We start from the raw sequence: 22,639 nt of genomic DNA on the forward strand, positions 1-22,639 counted from the left end.
AATCACACAGCGTTGAGACAATTCAGCCCATCATGCTTGTGCTACCTCTTTGAAAGAGGTATCCCATTAGTCCTACTTCCATAGCTCTTTCCACATAGCCCTGTAAATATTTCCTGTTCAAGTTTATCCAACTTCTTTTGGAAAACACAGAAAATGGGGGAGATACTAAATGAATATTTTGCATCAGTACTTACTGTGGAAAAGGATATGGAAGATATAGACTGTAGGGAAATAGATGGTGACATCTTGCAAAATGTCCAGATTACAGAGGAGGAAGTGCTGGATGTCTTGAAACAGTTAAAGGTGATAAATCCCCAGGACCTGATCAGGTATACCCGAGAACTCTGTGGGAAGCTAGAGAAGTGATTGCTGGGCCTCTTGCTGAGATATTTGTATCATCGATAGTCACAGGTGAGGTGCCGGAAGACTGGAGGTTGGCAAACGTGGTGCCACTGTTTAAGAAGGATGGTAAGGACAAGCCAGGGAACTATAGACCAGTGAGCCTGACCTCGGTAGTGGGCAAGTTGTTGGAGGGAATCCTGAGGGACAGGATGTACATGTATTTGGAAAGGAAGGGACTGATTCAGGATAGTCAACATGGCTTTGTGCATGGGAAATCATGTCTCACAAACTTGATTGAGTTTTTGAAGAAGTAACAAAGAAGATTGATGAGGACAGAGCAGTAGATGTGATCTATATGGACTTCAGTAAGGCGTTCGACAAGGTTCCCCATGGGAGACTGATTAGCAAGGTTAGATCTCATGGAATAAAGGGAGAACTAGCCATTTGGATACAGAACTGGCTCAAAGGTAGAAGACAGGGGGTGGTGGTGGAGGGTTGTTTTTCAGACTGGAGGCCTGTGACCAATGGAATGCCACAAGGATTGGTGCTGGGCCCTCTACTTTTTGTCATTTACATAAATGATTTGGATGCGCGTATAAGAGGTACAGTTAGTAAGTTATGAGGAGCATGGATATGATAAATAGGCAAAGTCTTTTCCCTGGGGTTGGGGAGTCTAGAACTAGAGGGCATAGGTTTAGGGTGAGAGGGGAAAGATATAAAAGAGACCTAAGGGGCAACTTTTCATGCAGAGGGTGGTATGTGTATGGAATGAGCTGCCAGATGATGTGGTGGAGGCTGGTACAATTGCAACATTTTAGAGGCATTTGGATGGGTATATGAATAGGAAGGGTTTGGAGGGATATGGGCCAGGTGCTGGCAGGTGGAACTAGATTGGGTTGGGATATCTGGTTGGCATGGACGGGTTGGACCGAAGGGTCTGTTTCCGTGCTGTACATCTCTGTGACTCTAATCTGCTTCAATTGCCCTTTCATGCAGTGTCTCATAAAGGTCTCATAAAGACCTTTCATAAAGGTCTCCTCATCATCTCTTTGTTTCTTTTGCCATTTACCTTAAAACTGTACCTTGTGGTAAACCTGGCTTACTCCAGAGAAAATTATTTCTCCCAATTAACACTATCAAAAAATGTCATAATTTAGAACACCTTGATTAAATCTTTGCTTAACCTTCTCTGCTCTTATCTCAGTTTCTGCAGTCCCTCAATATAAGTGAAGCCCCTCACCATTGATACCATTCTAGCAAATCTCCTCTGCACCCTATCCAAAGTTTTAACATCTTTTTAAAATGTGATCTTAGAACAGGACAGAATATCCCAAGTTGGGGCCTAACCAGTGATCAGCTCGCTCCCATTCCAGATGGTTAACATTCTGCAGTCTCTGCATAAGCCAGTCAGCCCTAAAAGCTCTGAATCACAAAGGTCTTTCCCCACCCTGATGTACAGCCAGTTTTCCTGTAATCATTTTTTGTGTAGGAAGCATCTTGTTCCCATTCACCTGACCAGGAAGAGAATGAAATCTCTCATTTGAAGATACAAACTAATTTTCACTGCTTTATAATATCTCAATCCAACTCTGGTAAAATGTGAGATTGTTTCAGTACAATATTTGCAATAACTATTGCTACAGTAAATGATATACCTTGAGCAATAAAGGGTGTGTTGTCCACGCATTGCAGGGTTGTTGGCCGAGGAATAGGTGCTGGTGGCCTCTTCACAATGATGGCAGTGCTTTCCTTTTTGTCTTCTGGCAAAATTAGATCATAAGGGTCTTCATCATCCATTGTTAAAGAATATGGATCCTCCTCATTCTTTGCTTCCTCATCCTCTCCCATATCTATGCATTCTTTAGCTGCTGATAAAACAGTTGTGATTAGTTTATTTCCTATTTTGGATCTTAAAGATATAAATGATCCAATCCCCACTCCATACTGAATTGTATTGGCAGTGAGTGAGAGCCTGAGGATCAGACTTTGCTGAGAATTCATCTTCCTTTGAATTCACCTCATTTCGGAGAGATAAGGTTTACTGAAATTAGCCAAATTTGTTCAAAATTATGAAGTATTTTAATAGCATATGTAGGAAAGTACTGTTTTCAGTGGCAGGGAAGTTAATAACTTCAGCAGACTCAGATTTAAGGTGGTTTGCAAAACAAACCAATATAATGAAACATCAAAACATAGAAAACAGGAACAGGAATAGACCATTCAGCCCTTTGAGCATGTCCTCCATTTAATCTGATCATGTCTGATCATCCAACTCGATAATTTGTTCCTGCTTTTCCCCTTTGACCCCTTTAGCTCCAAGTGCTACAACCGACTCCCTCTTGGGATCATACTATGTTTTGGTCTCGTCTACTTTTTGTGGTAGCAATTTCACAGTTTCACCATTCCCTGGGTGAATGGTTTACACTGTATCCTTAGGCTTTGACCCCTGGGTTCTGGACTTCCCCCACCATTAGGAACATCTTTCCTCGACCTAATCTGTCTAGTCCTGTTAGAATTTTATATGTTTCTGTGAGATGTCTCCTCATGCTGCTGAACTCCAAAGAATACAATCACGATTGATTCAACCTCTCCTCGTACATCAGTCCTGCCATCCCAGATATCAGACTTGTTTAATTCAAATTTCACTATTTGCCATTGTAGGATTCAAACTTATGTCCTGACAGCATTAACCTCGATGTCTGAATTATTAGTCTAGTGACAATACAACTCTGGCATCACTTCCCTCGATCACTTGTACATGGGAGCTTGAGGTGATCTGGAACATACAGCCTGTAAGGACATTAGAAACAAATTCAATAAAAATCCTCAAAAAGAATTTGAAGGTTGAGGCATTTGCAAGGCTCAGGGGAAATACCAGGGTGAGTGGGATTAATTGGATAGCTCTATCAAAGAGCTAGTACAAGACTAGCTGGTCCAAATGGGTTTCTTTTCTGTTGAATTATATTTCTATTTCATGGAACACTAACAGGTAAGTATGCAACAGCAGAATGTCTATCTGGTCAGCACCAATTAGAAGCACATTTTCTTTCAAAAATATAACTTTGCAGCTGGTGGAGTAAACATTGGAACAAGAAGTTGAGGTAACATTTGCATTTAGTTACCCAAAAAAAAGAAGATCTCGTGATGAGTATTTTTATAAACAATAAGATACAGATAATCACTTCAGGTCTGTTCACTAGTTTTACTGTCTAATATAAATGATCAAAATCAGAAGCTAAGTCCAGTTGAGAAAGGCCATATGTTTCATGTTTTGTTCAATCATTCAGAAAATCTGAATTAAGTTCAATTTTGACATCTCTAGCATTCCCAAAATTTATCACTCCATCATTGGTAGCTGTGTCTTCCGCTGCCTGAACCCAAAACCCTGCAATTCCCCCTCTCAGCCTCTTCGTTTATCTCTCCTTATTTAAGAAATTACTTAAATATTTATGAAAAAGACTTTGGACATCTGACCTAATATTCCCTTATGTTGCTTCGTGTCATGCTTTGTTGCATAATGCTCCTGCGAAGGACTTTGAGACATTTTGTTACATGAAAAGTGCTAGACAAATGCCAGTTACTGTTGGTGACAATGATCCTATAACACTGGAGAAGAAGAGGAGGGGAGTTTCCCTACTTCTCCTGACCAATATTTATCCCTCAATTTGCATCTCTAATAAAAAAAGAGTAACTGGTCCTTGTTGTTTGTGGGAAGCTGTGCACAAATTGTTGTGTTTTCTACACGACAACAGGAATTTCACTTCACAAAATATTCATTGGTTGTGAAGCAGGTTCGGACAGTCTGCAAGCTGCTTTGGAAGTCCAGCTTTTTCAAGACCTTGATTTTTCGCCTTTAGGAATGCTTTTCAAGTTCCCACTGTGCTTTCTCCTTGCTGATTATTCCACAGTTTTACTTTGCCTTTCTTGATTTGGTTCACTAATGTCCTTTAGGGAAGGAAATTGCTACTCTTACCTGTTCTGGCCCACGTGTGACGTCAGACCCACTGTAACACGGTTCACTTGGTCCTCTGGGCAATTCGGGATGGGTAATAAATGCCGGATTAGTCGGAGATGCCCATATTTGAATAAAAAAACTGTCTCAATTGGCCACTGGGAGGCGTACATGAACAGTAAGTTGTGGTTTCTGAATTCCCTGCCCCCTCTCTCTGGAAAAGTCGCAGCTTCCAATTGGCACTAATACCTGCAGCAATAGTCGAGATCAGCGAGGTGTAGGATTGATGGCACGAACACTGCAGCTAGTAGCAATGCTAAGGATATGCCCCAGCTGTCTCCCAAATCTGATCACATTTTTGCATATAACTGTTAGAAGCAGAGTAAAACATTCTGGCAGCATTTAGTACACACTTAAATAAATATTTAATTTTGGAGAAAAAATTCCATTTGACTGCTGAAGGAGTTTGACAAATTCCTGACAGTTTATCAAGCAATGAGTATTTGGGGAATATTCCTATGGACATGAATCAGAGATCACACTGTTACATTTTCTTTCTGGAAATACAAAAAACGGTTTGTGGTAAAGCCATCAATCCCATCACCCCTATCCTTCCTGACATGGTTGTATCCTTGTCACACCATTCATCTAAACTCTCTCTGTACCAGCTCCTCCAAGGGCTGGAAAAAACCTGCAGTATGCTGGAAAGTAAACGTATGTCTTATATAAAATATTCTCCAAAGCAGCTATCCTTATATGTGCAATTCCTGAATAAAATTGAGGCAGTGTACATGTCCAGCACCTTTCACACCATCACAGAGATCTATGATAGATATGCTGGGCTGAATGGTCTGCTTCATGTACGCTGTAACCATTCTATAATTCAAAAACTTTGACCTGCCATGGAATCCCTGCCTCCAAGTAGGGGCAGAGAATTCAGAAGGATCATACATTTAAATTAAGTCATGGTGTGCTTACTATAGATGTTGTGTAATTATAATCGGATCATATATTAATGTACAAGTCTTTCCAACAAGCTAGTCTCACAACATATTTCTGGACAACATCTGCAACCTTGCTGTGACCTCCTTATTGTAAAATCCTCTGTCTTAGACTCTGTCTATTCGTCTGAAGCAATCACTAAACCTTTTGGAAAAATCAAATTATGGAGAACTACACAACACTCTCAAAAATTCACTCACTGTCCTTGAAGGGATTGTAGATACACCAGAATGATCAGGGTTAAAAAGGTTCAATTCACAGGACAAGTTGTAGAGTTAGGCTTGTATTCCCTCAAGAGGATTAAGAAATGGATTTAATTAAGATGTTTGAGATGATTAGAGGATTTCACAGCGTAAATAGATACAGAGCACAGAATCTTACAGGAGCCTGAATGACGTAGAGTTTGACAAGAAATGTGGTAAAATTACATGAGAAGTCCTGAAGGCCTATTGAAGTCAGAAGCAATTCACTGCATCTTTTAACAACGTCTGGGCATTGCTGTGAAATTCTTGTCAGGCAGTGGTGAGTTGCCTATTAAGGATGGGGTCTATTGTTGTATATGACCTAATTAAATGCACATTTCACCTCACTAACATGGAGTTTTTTATCCCACCAACCACGTGAGCAAGCTAGATACTACGAATTTTCAACATGGCAGTCAGAGTAGGTTCCTGCAACTTCAGCTTGCCATTGGCTACAAAGAGCCTCTATGTTGCTCAACATGCACAATCCATGGGCACCAATTGCCATGGACATGGGCAACTGATAATTGCCAATCCCTCGGGATCCTCACACCAATTTCCAAATCCATTTGTAGAATGCTCAGGCAAGGACAGACACCCAGTTTATGGATTGGATCAAGGTGCATCTCATGACTGTACATTTGCTCTCTCAGCATTTCTCATTATGTACCTGCCTGTAGAATCCATGTCTTGCCTAGACTTGTCTATTATTGCAGCAGAAGAACCAGGCAGCTTTTGGTCAGCTGTTTTGAACGGACTATACATCTTGCAGAACAGCAGTGTGCTGAATCAACCTCACATCTCCACCATATGTAGCAACTTATGCAGCAAATACACAGCAAGTAAGTAGCCTTGTCTCAAAGTATCAGGAACGTAAGTCTTAGTCTTCTCTGAAGTCTATGAAGGTACCCGTTAGTCAGGGGGTCCTTGCACAGTAAGTCAAGGGCAGGCTCCAATATCAGTTTAGGGAATTGGTTATTTTTGGTCAGGGGGACTGTGTCTCTGCAACCCGGGGAATGAGTCATGAACAGCCCTGTGGCTCCAGAACAACCAATGGGATTTGGGGCAAACAAATGTGGAAAGATGTATAGGCATCAGACAGGGGTCTGGGTACTTCTGTGGGGCTATCTAGGCCATCACAGAAAGGGGTGAGCCACAGACAGTCTGTTGCCTCATCTAAAGAAACTATGGGAATGGGGGTTGGAGAAGAACAAAGGAGCCACTGCCGACAGGAAGGAGATTTAGGAACCTGTTTGTAGGGATCTGGGACAAGCAGGCTGGGACAAAGTGGAATTGTGAAAGGGGAGTATCTGTATTTCTAATGGGAGAGAGGCTATGGTTAGGAATGAGATCATGGTTGAGGGATGAGGGGGCTTCATCCATAACAGGAACATCCTAACTTCAGTGTATTATCACACCAGCATGGACGTTTCGGATACCAGGACTGACGGAGAAATGTGGTGACACACAGGCTCATGTAGGCAGGTTGGGTGGGAATCTGGGGAGATGCAAAGCCTGTGGAATTCATAGAAAGTGCTATCTGGAAAGGTATCTGAATGTTTGGAACCTCACGTGATTGGGACACATACAGACAGAGCTGGAAGCCATCGTCTGGATATTGCTCTTTGTCTCCTTCCATCATACTGGAGATTGAAAAGACACAATGGGGAGGAGAATGGCTGTGACCTCACCCAGAGTCAGGACGTTCAGTGTCTTGATCTGTGAGAGTGAGGGTACAATGCCCAGTGATAATAGGCACTCCAGAGCACAAGAACATTACACTTGGTGATCCTAATGCATTGGCTGTCAGTGTGCTGTACATCTCCTTGTTCCTTAAATTCCTGACCACTTCATTCAGCACCAACACTTCTGTCATAGTGGCCAGCGGAAGAATAGGGATATTTGTCCAAGAGGGGCATTAGTGCAAGCAGAACCCATTTTCCTTTACACATCTTATCCTTCTTGTGTCTACATACTGCAACAGGCTATCAACGCAACACTGATCCATAGTTCATTCTGTATAGACATGAAGTTAGGTACCATGTTGGCATGGTTACATTTGAGGCTAAACAGCGACTCAAACAAACAGACACATTGCAAAGGCAAAGCATTAATGTGAATTAATGCTTTCTTTCTGTCCCACTATGTTTCAGTGTTGTCCCAGATCCCACAGCTGGAATAGAGGAAGCCTGTTCAACTCTGGAGCCTGTTGGTCCTGGAGATTTGGTCAGACAACCCTGGTGCATTTGTGTCCCAGACATGCCACTGTTGGAATATTGCGTGCAATTCTGGTCTCCCTCCTATAGAAAGGATGTTGTGAAACTTGAAAGGGTTCAGAAAATATTTTCAAGGATGTTGCCAGGGTTGGAGGGTTTGAGCTATTGGGAGAGGCTGAATAGGTTGGAGCTATTTTTCTTGGAGCGTCGGAGGCTGAGGTGTGACCTTATAGAGGTTTATAAAATCATGAGGGGGATGCATAGGGTAATTGGCAAGGTCTTTTTCCTGGAGTGGGGGTATCCAGAACGAGAGGTTATAAGCTTAGGATGAGGGGAAAGATTTAAAAGGGACTTAAGGGGCAACTTTTTCATGCAGAGGGTGGTGCATATATGGAATGAGCCAGCAGAGGAAGTGGTGGAGGCTGGTACAATTACAACATATAAAAGGTATACAGGTGGGTATATGAATAGGAAGGGTTTAGAGGGATATGGGACAAGTGCTGGCAAATTGAACTAGATTAGGTTAGGATATCTGGTTGGCATGGTCAAGTTGGACTGAAGGGTCTGTTTCCATGCTGTACATCTCTATGACTATATGCTGAGAGTTTCTTGTCAGAGGCAAGTGAACTCTCCTCAGCATGAACTTCCAAGCATTGGAAGGCTCAGGTAGGTTTGGAGTGGCGAGACCGGCCACCTCTACGATGTCTTGGGAGGAGACTTTGGAAGGGTATGTGTGTGTGGTTCCTGCTCCAGCTGAGAGCTTTCTGGAACCACACTGTTGCCTTGTGAGGGAGGAAAACTCAGTATGCACTGCAAGTTGTCATCTTATCTTTATCTGAGGACCAATGGCTGGGGCATTGGAGTGCAGGTATTTGCATCACTCCAGCGGACCCTGAGGGTGCTAGACCTAATGCTCAATGGCAGCCACCAACCAACCTGTGGAGGCAGAAAGACAGACATTTGCATGCTGGAAGCAGCTGGGCTTTCTTATATTTATTTATGCAATGTAGGTTTTGCTGGCTGGCCCAGCATCTATTGTCTGTCCCTAGTTGCCCTTGAGAAGGTAGGGGTGAACTGTCTTCTTGAACCGCTGCAGTCCATGTGCTGTAGGAAGACCCACAATGCCCTGAGGGTAGAAATTCCAAAAGTTTGAGCCAGTGACACTGAAACAACAGCAAAAGTTTCCAAATCTGGGTGGTGACTGACTTGGACGTGAACTTGCAGGTGGTGGTGTTCTCATATATTTGCTGCTCTTGTCCTTCTAAATGGCAGTGTTGGCAGGGTTGGAAGGTGTTGTCTGAGGAACCTCAGTTCACTTGTGGATGGTATACATTGTTGCCACAATACTTTGGTGGTGGAGAGAGTGAATGTTGAAGGCAATGGATGGGATTTCAATAAAGGGGGCTGTTATGTTCTGGATGGTGTCAAAACTCTTGAATGTTGTTGGAGATGCAGCCATCTAGGCAGGTGGACAGTATTCCATTACAATCCATCTAGGCAGGTGGACAGTATTCCATTACAATCCATCTAGGCAGGTGGACAGTATTCCATTACAATCCATCTAGGCAGGTGGACAGTATTCCATTACAATCCATCTAGGCAGGTGGACAGTATTCCATTACAATCCATCTAGGCAGGTGGACAGTATTCCATTACAATCCATCTAGGCAGGTGGACAGTATTCCATTACAATCCATCTAGGCAGGTGGACAGTATTCCATTACAATCCATCTAGGCAGGTGGACAGTATTCCATTACAATCCATCTAGGCAGGTGGACAGTATTCCATTACAATCCTGATTTGTGCCCTGTAGATGGTACTGAGGTGTTGTGGAGCCAGAATGTGAGCTACTCACCACAGAATTTCTAGCCTTTGTTCTGCTTTTGTTTCCAAAAGTATTTTACATCTTGCTTAGTTCAGTGTCTGGTCAACAGTAGGCCCTTGGATTGGATTGTGAGAGATTCAGCTAATGCTGTTGAATATCAAGTGGAGATAGTTAGATTGCCTCTTTCTGGAGTTGGTTACTGCCTGGTACTTGTGTGATACGGTACAAATATTACTTGCCATTTTAGAGCCCAAGTCTGTGTCAGTTTACATTTTATACTCATGCTTCTGAGTGGGGCTTAAACCCACAAACCTTTGACTTAAACATCAGAGTTAGCCATAGTTGACAATTGCTGATATCATCTTCTACATTCTGAAAGGTTCTAAGACAGAGATTCTTCTGATTCACTGAGTTACTGCACAATGGATCTATTATTAAGTATGAATCTCATTGTTACTGATGTATTATTAACAAGGAATTTCCTTTGTGTGCATTCTGCAAACAACTTAGTGCTTTTTGTGTTACAAATGGCAGAGAATTCTTCATACAAGAACATTTACAGCATTATTCAGACTCTGAAATAAAAATAAAACGTAGAAATAGAAATGAATATCCCATTTTCTTAAGAAACGAGACAATCACCTTTTCACAATAAGTTCCAGATTGTTACAGACATGCACAACTTAAATAAAAGAAGAAGCTTATATTCACATAGTACCTTTGATGTCCTCAGGGCATTCCAAAGCATGTTACAATTAATAAATTACTCATGGAGTATGTACACTTGCTTATATTCAAAAAATATTTTGAAGAGAGAAGGTGCATTGACAACTTACATTGTTTTACTTTAGCTAGGACCGGTGAATGTGTGGCATGGACAGTTCAGAGAAGCGGAGTTGAGGGTGTGGTGCTGGAAAAGCACAGCCAGTCAGGCAGCATCCAAGGACCAGGAGTATCAATGTTTCAGGCATAAGCCCTTCATCAGGAATGAGGCAGCAGAGGCAGATTGTGAAACTAGATGGAGAATTGGGCAGAGAGTTATAGGGTGGGATCTTACAGGGATCTCAGCAGTGGGCTATGGTGTGATTTGTGGCAGAATCAGACTAGCAGTCCAATCAGGACCATTTTGAGAGCTAGAACAACTTACTCTATTTTTTATGCTTTTTGAAAGCACAGAGTGAGTTTCCTATTTGATAGCAGTGAGCTGCCAACTAAAGGGGTTTTTTTTCTTGTTAAATGCTTTGTTGATGGCACAAATCACCTCATTAATATTCAGCTTTCTATCTCACCAAGTGTGTCAAAGCAGCTATAATGCAAGAAACTAGGATGGGTACCTGATGGATTCAGCTTGCCACTTGCTTTGAACAACCTCCATATTGTGTACAATCACAGGTAACAATCCAAGAGCACCTGACACACACACACCATTTGTCTACAGATATTAGCATCTACCAACCCATCATGACCACAATGGCAGCTCTTTGATCCTCCGGTAGGTCACTCATGAAGCCCAGATCTGTACTGCAGGAACCTGCAGCAGCTAGCATTGAAAGGTTGCTGCAAGGATATTGTGTGCACAGACTCAACAATTGGACCAGGTTGCACTGCAAGGCTGCTCGCTTGCTCTTTCAGGGCTCACACAAATTAGCACCTCCTGTATGATCACACCATTGATGCCTTCAGGCATTGCCTTGCTGTGACATGCCTGTTAGAGCATTGGTGCTTGAGGCAGAGTCAAAGGTTCTCAGTGTTACCATTTCAAGGGGCTCTTTTGCACAGACACATTGACAGACTTCTTGTCAGTGAGAGATCTTTCTGGGTGGAGGTGTGAAAATCTTTGTGATTAGCACACCAAGAAGTCTATCTAACACCAACACCATGTAAAATCTGCCTGAGATGTGTTCATTAAACTGTTTGGCCATGCCAGAAGCTAGTCCTCAGTCCAGGCAAGGAGGTTATACTGACAGTCAGAATGGCCCAGTACTGTCAGTCCCAGGCACAGTCCTGGGGCTTTGCCACAGTCAGTGGTCTGCGTGGAATACCTTCACTCGGGGGACCAGTACAGTCGAGGGAGTGTTCAGTTATATTCTGTCTAAGGTTTTCCCATCACTGCACCAACCTCTGAGACCCATGCACTAAAGCGACTTCTGGAACTGGAAGTCAATGCAACCACATATTGAGGGAACTTTGGTCTTCAGTGGTCGGTCCTATTGGGCCAGCCCAATTAGTCAGGGGAATTCTAGAGGCATCAGTCAGGGAGCTGCAAACACAGTGGTCAAGAATCTAGCCAGTCAGGTCTAGGGACTGATTATTGAAGTCAATCACAGGACTAGGATGAATACAGTCATTGGTATCCCCACTGATCGCTAAAGAGAGGTGATGAGAGATGAGGTGGAGCCTGCTGCTGGCAGTATCCTCCAGGAGCTGTTTTCACTGCCATCGCTTTCCATTCTGTAGATGTCAGCCTCTATTAGAAAATGGTTGGAACAATGCTTGAGGTGGGCACAGTAAATGCCAGTTTAATGGGTGAAAGCATGGGATTCACTTTTACTGGACATAATAATATTGTAGCAACAAATACACAAAGTGTAGTTCAGAAAGCACAGGGACGTTTAATTTGCAAACATTCCATTGCCTATTGGCTGCTTGCAAAGTGAAGGGATTTAGGGGTCAGGCACTGGTCACAGATGGTTTGACACATGCCACTGATAATTGCAAATTGAACTTGAGCATCTCAATGATGTGGAAGCTAGCAACAATGATGTTATGAAAGGCCATGCCTATTGAAGGGCAACCACTATTCATCTAACTTTCAAGAGTCCTGTGTGAGGTACACACCATCACTTCCTCATCCAACTTGTAAGTGTCACGATAGTCTGTACTGAAAGCAATGAGAAGTTGAGCATTTAATATGGGTCTGGAGTAGGAAAGAGGGAGTGTTGCAGGCACTCCCTTCTGGATAACTTTGGATAACTACTCAGCCGACACAGCACTTTCACCAAGTTGCTGCACATGCTGAGCATGAATGTGGCTGTCTGATGCAGACATGTTACTCATTATTGGAGTACAACATGTCTCAGTGGGGACTAAAGTGTGCTCAACCTCATCTGCAGGGTATGCCACTGAAGACTGTTCTGAGGCCTGCTCCTTCTGTTCCCAGTCTAGATCCTTTTCATTGAGTGATGTACCCTGCTGCTGATTGCATGTTGATCACTGTGATTTCGAAGCTACTTGGATGCTGCCTGAACTGCTGTGCTCTTCCAGCACCACTAATCCAGAGATCACTGTGACTGCCTTCTTAGGAAGGCAAAGACTGCTTCGGAAGGATTAAGGCCAATAAAACCCTCAGGGGCAGCAGCATGCCCTTGTGGAGGGCAAAGAGCACACATCTCAAGGAATTGTGATGGGTTGAATTTTGTCTGTTTTAACACAAGAAGTATTAGTAATAAGGGTGATGAAGTTAGAGCATGGATCAGTACTTGGAACTATGAGGTTGTGGCCATTACGGAAACTTGGATATCATGGGCGGGAATGGTTGTTGGATGTTCCAGGGTTTAGAGGTTTCAAAAGGAATAGAGGGGAGGTAAAAGAAATGGGGGAGTGGCATTGTTAGTCAGGGATAGTATCACAGTTGTAGAAAGGGAGGTTGTTGAGGAGAGTTTTATAGAGTTAGTATGGGTGCAAGTGAGAAACAGGAAAGGAGCAGTCACTTTACTGTTTTCTACAGACCTGCCAATAGCAACAGAGACATGGAGGAACAGATTGGGAGGCAGATTTTGGAAAGGTGCAGATGTAACAGGGTTGATGTCATTTGTGACTTTAACTTGCCTAATTTTGATTGGAACCTCCTTAGTTCAAATAGTTTGGATGGAGCAGTTTTTGTCAGGTGTTCCAGGAAGGATTCCTGACTCAATATGTAGGTAGACAGACTAGAGGGGAGGCCATATTGGGTTTGATGCTCAGCAATGAACCAGGTCAGGTGTCAGATCTCTCAGTGGGAGAGCATTTTGGTGATAGTGATCACAACTCTCTGACCTTTGCTACAGTCATGGAGAGGGATAGGAGTAGACAGTATGGGAAAGTATTTAATTGGGAAAGGGGGAATTACAATGCGATGAGGCAGGAATTGGGATGCCTAGATTGGGAACAGATGTTCTCAGGGAAATGCGTGACAGAAATGTGGAGGTTGTTTAGGGAGCACTTACTGATAGTGCTGGACAGGTTTGTCCCACTGAGGCAAGGAAGGGATGGTAGGGTGAAGGAACCTTGGGTGACAACGGATATGGAACATCTAATCAAGATGAAGAAGGAAGCAAGGATCAGACAGGTCTCTAGAAGGTTACAAGGTGGCCAGGAAGGAACTGAAGAATGGACATAGAAGAGCTAGAAGGAGCCATAAAAAAGCTTTAGCTGATAGGATTAAGAAAAACCCTAAGGCATTCTACACTTACAAGAGGATGGCCAGAGTGAGGGTTGGGCCAATCAGGGATAGTAGAGGGAACTTGTGCCTGGAGTAGGATGAGGTAGGGGAGGTACTGAATGAATACTTTACTTCAGTATTCACTACTGAGAAGGACATTGTCATTTGTGAGGACAGCATGAAACAGCAGATTGACGTTAAGAAGGAGGATGTGCTGAAAAGTTTGAAAAACATCAGGATTGATAAGTTCATTGGGGCAGACAGGGTATACCCAAGGTAGATAAGACCCCTTGGCCATACAGGATATACCTTGGTTAGTACAGGAAGCGAGGGAAAAGATTGCTGAGTGGCGATGATCTTTGCATCCTCAATGTCTGCTGGAATAGTGCCAAATGATTGGATGGTGGCAAAGTTTATTCCTTGGTTCAAGGAAGGGAATAGGAATAATCCTGGGAATCACAAACTAGTCACTCTTATGTCTGTGCTGGGCAAATTATTGGAGAGGGTTATGAGAGACAGGATTTGTGATTACTTGGAAAACCATAGTTTGATTCGAGATAGTCAGCATGGCTTTGTGAGGGGCAGGTCATGCCTCACAAGTCTTATTGAATTCTTTAGGATATGACAAAACACATTGATGAAGGTAGAGCAGTGGACGTACATAGAACATAGAACATTACAGCGCAGTACAGGCCCTTCGGCCCTCGATGTTGTGCTGCCCTGTCATACTAATCTGAAGCCCATCCCACCTACACTATTCCATGTACATCCAAATGCCTGTCCAATGACGACTTAAATGCACTTAAACTTGGCGAATCTACTACTGTTGCAGGCAAAGCATTCAATACCCTTACTACTCTCTGAGTAAAGAAACTACCTCTGACATCTGTCTTATACCTATCTCCCCTCACTTTAAAGTTGTGTCCCCTCGTGTTTGCCATCCCCATACTTGGAAAAAGGCTCTCCCTGTCCACCCTATCTAACCCTCATGGATTTTAGCAAGGTGTTTGATAAGGTTCCCATGGTAGACTCATTCAGAAAGTAAGGAGGCATGGAACACAGGGAAACCTGTCTGTCTGGATACACAATTGGCTGGCCCATAGAAGACAGAAGGTGGTAGTAGATGTAGACGGAAAGTATTCAACCTGGAGCTCGGTGCCCAATGGTATTCTGCAGGGATCTATTCTGGGACCTCTGCTTTTTGTGATTTTTATAAATGACTTGGATGAGGAAGTGAAAGAGTGGGTCAGTAAGTTTGTTGATAACATGTTGGAGTGGTGAATAGAGTGGAGGGCTATTGTAGGTTGCAACAGGACATTGATAGGATGCAGAACTGGGCTGATAAGTGGCAGATGGAGTTCAACCTGGAAAAGTGTGAAGTGATTCATTTTGGAAGGTTGAATTTGAATACAGAATACAGGGTTAGAGACAGGATTCTTGGCAGTGTGGAGGAACAGAGGGATCTCGGGGTCCGTATGCATAGATCCCTCAAAGTTGTCATCCAAGTTGATAGGGTTGGTAAGAAGGCTTTTGATATGTTGGCTTTCATTAGCAGAGGGATTGAGTTTAAGAGCCATGAGGTCATGCCCTGCTCTATAGCCCTGGTTAGACAACACTTGGAATATTCTCGAGAGTGTGGTGCTTCAGGTCAGGCAGCATCCAAGAGCAGGAGAATTGACGTTTTGGGCATAAACCCTTCATCAGGAATAAGACCCCAAAACATCGATTCTCCTGCTCCTTGGATGCTGCCTGACCTGCTATGCTTTTCCAGTACCACACTCTCAAATGATTGCCAGCACCTGCAGTCCTCAGTTTCTCCACACTTGGAATATTGTGTTCAGTTCTGGTCACTTCCTTATAGGAAGGGTGTGAAAGCTTCAGAGAGGGTGCAGAGGAGATTTACCAGGATGCTGCCTGGACTGGAGGGCATGTCTTATGAAGAAACGTAGAGGGAGCTAAAGCTTTTCTCAGTGGAGCAAAGAAGGGTGATAGAGGTGGGCAAGATGATGAGAGGCATAGATAGAGTGAATAGTCAGAGACTTTTTCCCTGGACAGAAATGCCTACCATGAGAGGCATAATTTTAAGGTGATTGGAGGACGGTGTAAGGAGAGATGTCAGAGGTCGGTTCTTTACACAGAGAGTGGTGGGTGTGTGGAATGCACTGCCAGCAGTGGGAGTAGAGTCAGATACATTAGAAATATTTAAGCGACATTTGGAAAGACACATGGATGTTAGTAAAATGAATGGTATGTAGGGTAGTTTGATCTTAGAGTAGGATAAAAGGTTGGCACGACATCAAGGGCCAAACGGCCTATACTGGTTGCTGCGCTGTTCTATGTTCTATCTCAGGGACAGGTCACAACCACAGAGTCCCTCAGGATGCATGGGGTGAGCAGGAGGGAAGAGCGTTGGGGCCCTAATTCTATTTCCTGGGAGTGAGTGAGGCGTAGTGTAGTTTCAGGCTCCAAAAGGTCTGGGAAACTGAGTTGGAACTGTGCTGGGTGTTGGAGTGGGACGCCACTTTCTCCTGGTAGGTCACTGCAGCAGTAAATGTCTAAGCTACCGGCTCCTTCCAGGGAGCAAAGGGTGATCTGTGTGGGATCTCTCAGTCATGCATCTACAAATGCGCCAGAGCACTGAACAATGTGGTATGTACAGGATTGCACCAGTCCATTTTGCTTCTCTGTGACAAGGTCAGTGCTGCAACCCGGATTCAGGGACATACTTGGGTTTCCCCAAGGTGCCATCAACTGAGAGAGCCGTATCACAACACTGTGAAATTCAATTAGAGGAAGGGGTTTCAGTTGATTAATGTTCAGATGATCTATGATCATCGAGCCCACTTCCTGGCGGTGAGCTTCTGCTCTGCTGGCAGTTACCAGATCTCATACATCCTGAAGCAGTTTTGTGTATCGAGTAGTTTGAGGGTCTAGGTGCCTTAGAAGACTGGTTACTGGGGATAAGGGCTACCCACAGCTCCATTGTGTAGCTTCCTTACTGATGCAGATACAATGCTATCATTCCTCAACCAGATGTTAGAGTAGACAGACGATGGGGATGCTGAAGATGCGGTTCTGCCGATTGGATCAAATTGGTGGAATCTTCCAATAGAGTCTGGAAAGAGTATTCCACATTATCCTGGTATGCTGTGCTCTGCACAACAGGAGAAAGCAACAAGGTGATGTGCTGGATGCAGAGGAACTGGGGGAACAGCACATTCTTCTAACCAGGAGGATGACATCACAGGGGAGGAGGAAGCTGTAGGTGTCCTTGACAGAGTTCAGCTGCATCAGGTACTACAAACCAGAGGAAATCTCATTGACACTGCTTCCAAAGGATGAGAACTGGGTGCAGCAGATCATCGGGAACCATGATGGTCATGATGCTGAGAGCTGTTTTCCATTGATGAAGTGAACTTCATCCTTTATCAATTTTATATGTGCTCCTTTTGATTTCTGTAAATAAAAGCTCATGTTTGTAATGTTGCTGTGAGCACAGGAGATGCTGGTGTTTTACTGGATACCTGCTGAATTGTGACTTTTTCTGGGAATAACATGTGGTAAGATGGGTCCGGAATCAGACGTGAGGGAGGTACTTAATGTGCAATTAATATGGTGAGTTTGATAAAATCATCAGACCTTGTAGCTCTCCAAAAATTTGACACAAATTAGACTTATCCAAAAAAAATAAGATTCAGCCCAGCAAGTCACAAAGTGGTAGTTTCTGCTCCCAGAATGTTTTTAAAATTTAGTCATGGAACGTGGGCGTCACTAGTTGGACCAACATTTATTGCCCATCCCTAATTGCCCTAATTGGCAATTAAGAATCATAAGTAGGCCAGACCAGTTTAAGACAGCACTTTCCTTCCCTGAAGGACAAGACAGAACTAATGAACAATCAATGGTGGTTTTATAGTTATCATTAGATTCTTAATTCCAGACTTTTATTGAAATCCGTTATGATTTGAACCTTGGATCCCAGACCATTTCCTGGCTCTCGAGAATAAATAGTTTAGTGACGTTGCCACTAGGCCATTGTCTCCCCTTTGACACCTATTCATTATTTTCATGTTCAATTTTTCAGATAGTCCCCCTCAGTTCCATTCAAGTGATGAACTTGGAGGCAGGAAAGGCATTAATTGGGTGGAGTAGTGGCACGCCCAAACTCTGCCTCCTTCTTGCCGCCACTAGAATTAAAGGCCTATGATCAACCTTCCTGTTTCATATGTTTGTGTGGTTCAGTCGGCTTTGCCTGGAAGAAGCAGCACTGGTTTCTCATCCCATTTTAAATTATACCACTTACTGTTACCCAAATGTTCACTACAAACACTCGGCCCACCTCATTTGCCAGAATAAAGAGAATCAGACACAGATTTTCAGGAAGAATTTGTCAGAGATTCCAGGACAATCAAGGTATGAGATTTTGGGACTGACCACTGATTTCAGGTTTGTTATTTCCTATATTTTCCGATGGTTAGATGGTACTTACAGCTCTTTATATTGCACTCTGCCATCATTTCATAGATATTTTCCTCTTTCTCTTTTTTCACACATTGTTGAACGTCATAATTATTCTGGAATGCTTCCTTCCACCGGTGTCTCTCAGTTGTCACCTGTTTCAGAATAAATAAAATGACCGTATCAAAGAATTTAGTTCATTTCCAATGAGTTTTCCCAAAATGTCACTTTTTTTAAAGATTAGATTCCCTACAGTGTGGAAACAGGCCCTTCGGCCCAACAAGTCCACACTGACCCTCCAAAGAGCAAACCAATTCCCTCTGACTAATGTACCTAACATTATGGATAATTTAGCATGGCCAATCCACCTGACCTGCACATCTTTGGACTATGGGAGGAAACCCACACAGACACAGGTAGAACATGCAAATTCCACACAGTCGCCCAAGGCTGGAATTGAACCCGGGTCCCTGGTGCTGTGAGGCTGCAGTGCTAACCACTGAGCTACTATGCCACATTTGAATAGTACTTAATTTTTAAATTTTTTTCATTTCTTTTATCAGATAGTCTCCATCACTTATATTCAATGGCTAAACCACACATACAAATTAAAACATCACATGAGAAAAATTAAAATGCACAAGATATTTACACGTAAATTGATCAGGTACAACTAGGAATGCCAGTCCCTGAATGTAAAATAATAATTTCAATATCTTCATGAAATTATAATAAAGTGATACAAACACAAATATCTTTTAACAATAATATATTGAGATCCAAGGCCCAATCAGAATGGAGATGATTGGACAATCTCCTCTGTCAATCATGGCTAGAGACGGTACTACTGTGAGGGATTGAAATTGTTTTTATGACATTATTCATATTATGACATTATTCATATTATGTAACTATCCACCAGTGACTGCATTTTGTTGCAGAAATAATCTGACTTTTATCAGGAGACTTTGCTGTTTGCTTTGGTCATGAGATTTGCTTGAGAGTTCATGAAGACTCATTTTAAACAGACTGTGGAGATTGTTTAAATTAGGTACAGTTCGCAGGTTTGTGAATACTGCTTTAAGTCTCAGTATGCCTCATTGGCTAATTCCACGTCTATCAATATTCACTTTGTTGTTTTATAGGCTCGTGTGACTGTATCTGTCCCTTATTTCTCAAGACAACTGTGAACTGTCAACGTACTTACAATTAAAAGCATTCAAAACACAGCTAAGTCAGCATTCTTTAGTCAGCTTTGTTCCTGGACCTTAGACTTGGTTCTTGTCTTACCTTTGAGAGTTTCTCAGGCTCATAGGAGGTAACAGTTCATGACTGGATGTACCATTTTCTGAGACATTGCAAATTGGCTGACAAGTTTGGCAAGACTTAAAAAATGGTTCATTGGCTGTGATATTCTTCAGAACATCTGGAGGGTGTGATAGATGCAATGTGAAGGTAACTAATTTCTCTTTCTAATTCATCCAATTATCAATTTATCAACTTCAGGTTAAAAAAAAATTGCTCCATGGCCTCTCTCAAAAACCTTTAATACTTGGAATCCGCTCCCTGTTTAAACTTTTCCTTTCTGGTGAGATAATCACACTGATTTATTTTTCTCTTTTCCTTCCCTGGGAGCAATTTAGTGAATCCTCCGTGCAGACTTCCAAGATATTATTTCTTATTGTTACTCACAGAACATTAAAATAATAAAATTCCAGCAAGGGCCTAACCAATATGTTGTGGAAATTTAAGACCCTTTTCATATTGCTGTCACAGCTGTAAACTGATTAGGATGCTGACTGATTTAGAGTTGGTATACTGTAAAAGGTGACTGCAATTATATGCACTTTATGGTGCTAAAAAAAGTCAAATAATTTTTATTTCTCATAGCTATGTCTCAGTGGATAGATTTTCACCTCTGAGTCAGTAAGTTGTGTTCAAGTCTCGCTTCAGAGATTTGAACACATAGTCCAAAGGAGTCTTGAAGGAATGCCACACTGACAGAAGTGCTATCTTTTACAATGGATTTTACAATGGTTCTTAATGAAGGGCTTATGCCCGAAACGTCGACTCTGCTGCTCCTCAGATGCTGCCTGATCTGCTGTGCTTTTCCAGCATCACACTTTCGACTCTGATCTCCAGCATCTGTAGTCCTCACTTTCTCTCAATGGATTTTCAACAAGGCATTAAAGATCCTATGACTATTTGAAAGAAGAACAGGATGGGAGTTAAATCTGGTGTCCTGACCAATATTTATCACTCAATCAACACCACAACTCAGATTATTTGATCTTCATCACGTTTCTTGTGGATCTTGCTGCGCACACATTGGCTGCTGCAATTTCTTCATTATGAAAGTGACTATTTTATTGCCTGTAAAGCACTTTGGGACATTCTGGGATCATGAAAAGTACTACAGAAATGCATGCCTTTCTTTTCACAGACACTTACAAAATAAAAATACGTAGTAAATCACTCGGAGAGAGGGGATTGTACTGAAGCTGCAGATATATAAACAAGGCAATCTCAGTCAATGACTCTGTACGGCAACATTATTAATGAACCTGCAGTCTTAAACTCAGTGCCAGGCCTCAGTAAATTACAGACATTATCCTGCTCTTACCAGAGCTTGAATAATGTAATTTGCACTGATGATTGGCAGATACTCTTTGCTATTGTATGATTTATCAGAATTCCTATCAATTGTTTTTAAACTACAGTAACTATAACTGATGATATTATATTTGTGAAGTCTATTGCCTATTCTGTAAGAACCAATGTTAGATAACATTGTCCATCTTTGTTCCTGCCTCTGCTCATCTGACGCTGAAACCCTCAGCCATGCTTTTGTTACCTCCAGACTTGACTATTTCAGCACTCCCCTGACTGGTTAACCACTTGCAAGTAAAACCTCTGTAAAATCCATTCATATAAAACTCTGCTTTCAGTATGAACCTTGCAGTATGTCTTGTTCACCTATCCATCCTGTCCTCACCAGTCTATGTTGACACCCAGTTTAGCAAAGTCTCAATTTTAAAATTCTCATCCATGTTTTAAAATCCCTCCATGGCCCCTATATCTGCAATTTTCTTCAGCCACAAAAACTCTTATATTATACTGTTCTGTCCAGTTTCAAACACTAATATCTCTCAATTTCCCTCTCCCTCAAATCTACAACTAGGGGGTCACTGTTTCACAGTAAGGGCCCACTGAAGACAAATTGGGCAAATTTTCTACTCTCAGTGAGTCTTTGGAACATTCTTCTTCAAATAAATGGTGGAAGAATAGTTTTTCAATATTTCTAAGGCAGAGATAGACAAATCTTGATAAACAAATGGTTGAAAGGTTATCAGGGAGATAGATGAGAATGTGGATTAGCTAGATGTTCTTATTAATGGGTAGAGCAGGATTGACGGGCTGAAAGCATCTTCCTGTTCCTAACTTGTGTCGATACAATTCTCCAAATAAAGAAAAAAACTTCACATTTTGCCTCCGATTCTTCTTCTAATGACCTTAAATCTGTGTCCTCTGGTGGCTGGCCTTCCTGATGATGGAAGCATTTTCTCCCTATCTACTCATAGAGACTTAGTCAAAGAGATGCACAGCATGGAAACAGACCCTTCGGTCCAACCCATCCATGCCGACCACATATCTCAACCCAATCTAGTCCTACTGCCAGCACCTGGCCCATATACCTCCTGCTTATTCATATACCCACCCAAATGTCTTTTAAATGTTGCAATTGTACCAGCCTCCACCACTTCCTATGGCAGCTCATTCCGTATATGTACCACCCTCTGTGTGAAAAAGTTGCCCCTTAGGTCTCTTTTATATCTTTCCCCTCTCACCCTAAGCCTATGCGTTCTAGTTCTGGACTCCCCGACCCCAAGGAAAAGACTTTGTCTATTTATCCCATCTGTGCCCCCTCATGATTTAATAAACCTCTATAAGGTCACCCCTAAGCCTCCGATGCTCCAGGGAAAACAGCCCCAGCCTGTTCAGCCTCTCCATATAGCTCAAATCCTCCAACCCTGGCAACATCCTTGTAAATCTTTTCTGAACCCTTTCAAGTTTCACAACATCTTTCTGATCGGAAGTAGGCCAGAATTGCACACAATATTCCAACAGTGGCCTAACCAATGACCTGTAGAGCCACAACATAACCTCCCAACTCCTGTACT

At 42.6% G+C, this 22,639-nt stretch overlaps 1 protein-coding gene across 4 annotated transcripts in view; it reads right to left on the reverse strand.

Annotated features, from left to right (window-relative positions):
- Window positions 1-22,639, reverse strand: part of LOC140485543 (B-cell scaffold protein with ankyrin repeats-like) — a 309,357-nt gene that overhangs the window by 29,215 nt on the left and 257,503 nt on the right. For 3 of the 4 annotated variants that reach the window (XM_072583753.1, XM_072583755.1, XM_072583756.1), the window contains 2 exons: window positions 18,490-18,613; window positions 1,998-2,210 (listed from right to left, as the gene is read on the reverse strand). In XM_072583753.1, the coding sequence (XP_072439854.1) occupies window positions 1,998-2,210; window positions 18,490-18,613 (337 nt within the window). The remainder of the gene's footprint in view (window positions 1-1,997; window positions 2,211-18,489; window positions 18,614-22,639) is intronic. The other variant, XM_072583754.1, reaches the window with a different exon arrangement.

Source organism: Chiloscyllium punctatum, chromosome 14 (assembly GCF_047496795.1).
Source record: "Chiloscyllium punctatum isolate Juve2018m chromosome 14, sChiPun1.3, whole genome shotgun sequence".
In the NCBI taxonomy this organism is placed as follows: domain Eukaryota; kingdom Metazoa; phylum Chordata; class Chondrichthyes; order Orectolobiformes; family Hemiscylliidae; genus Chiloscyllium; species Chiloscyllium punctatum.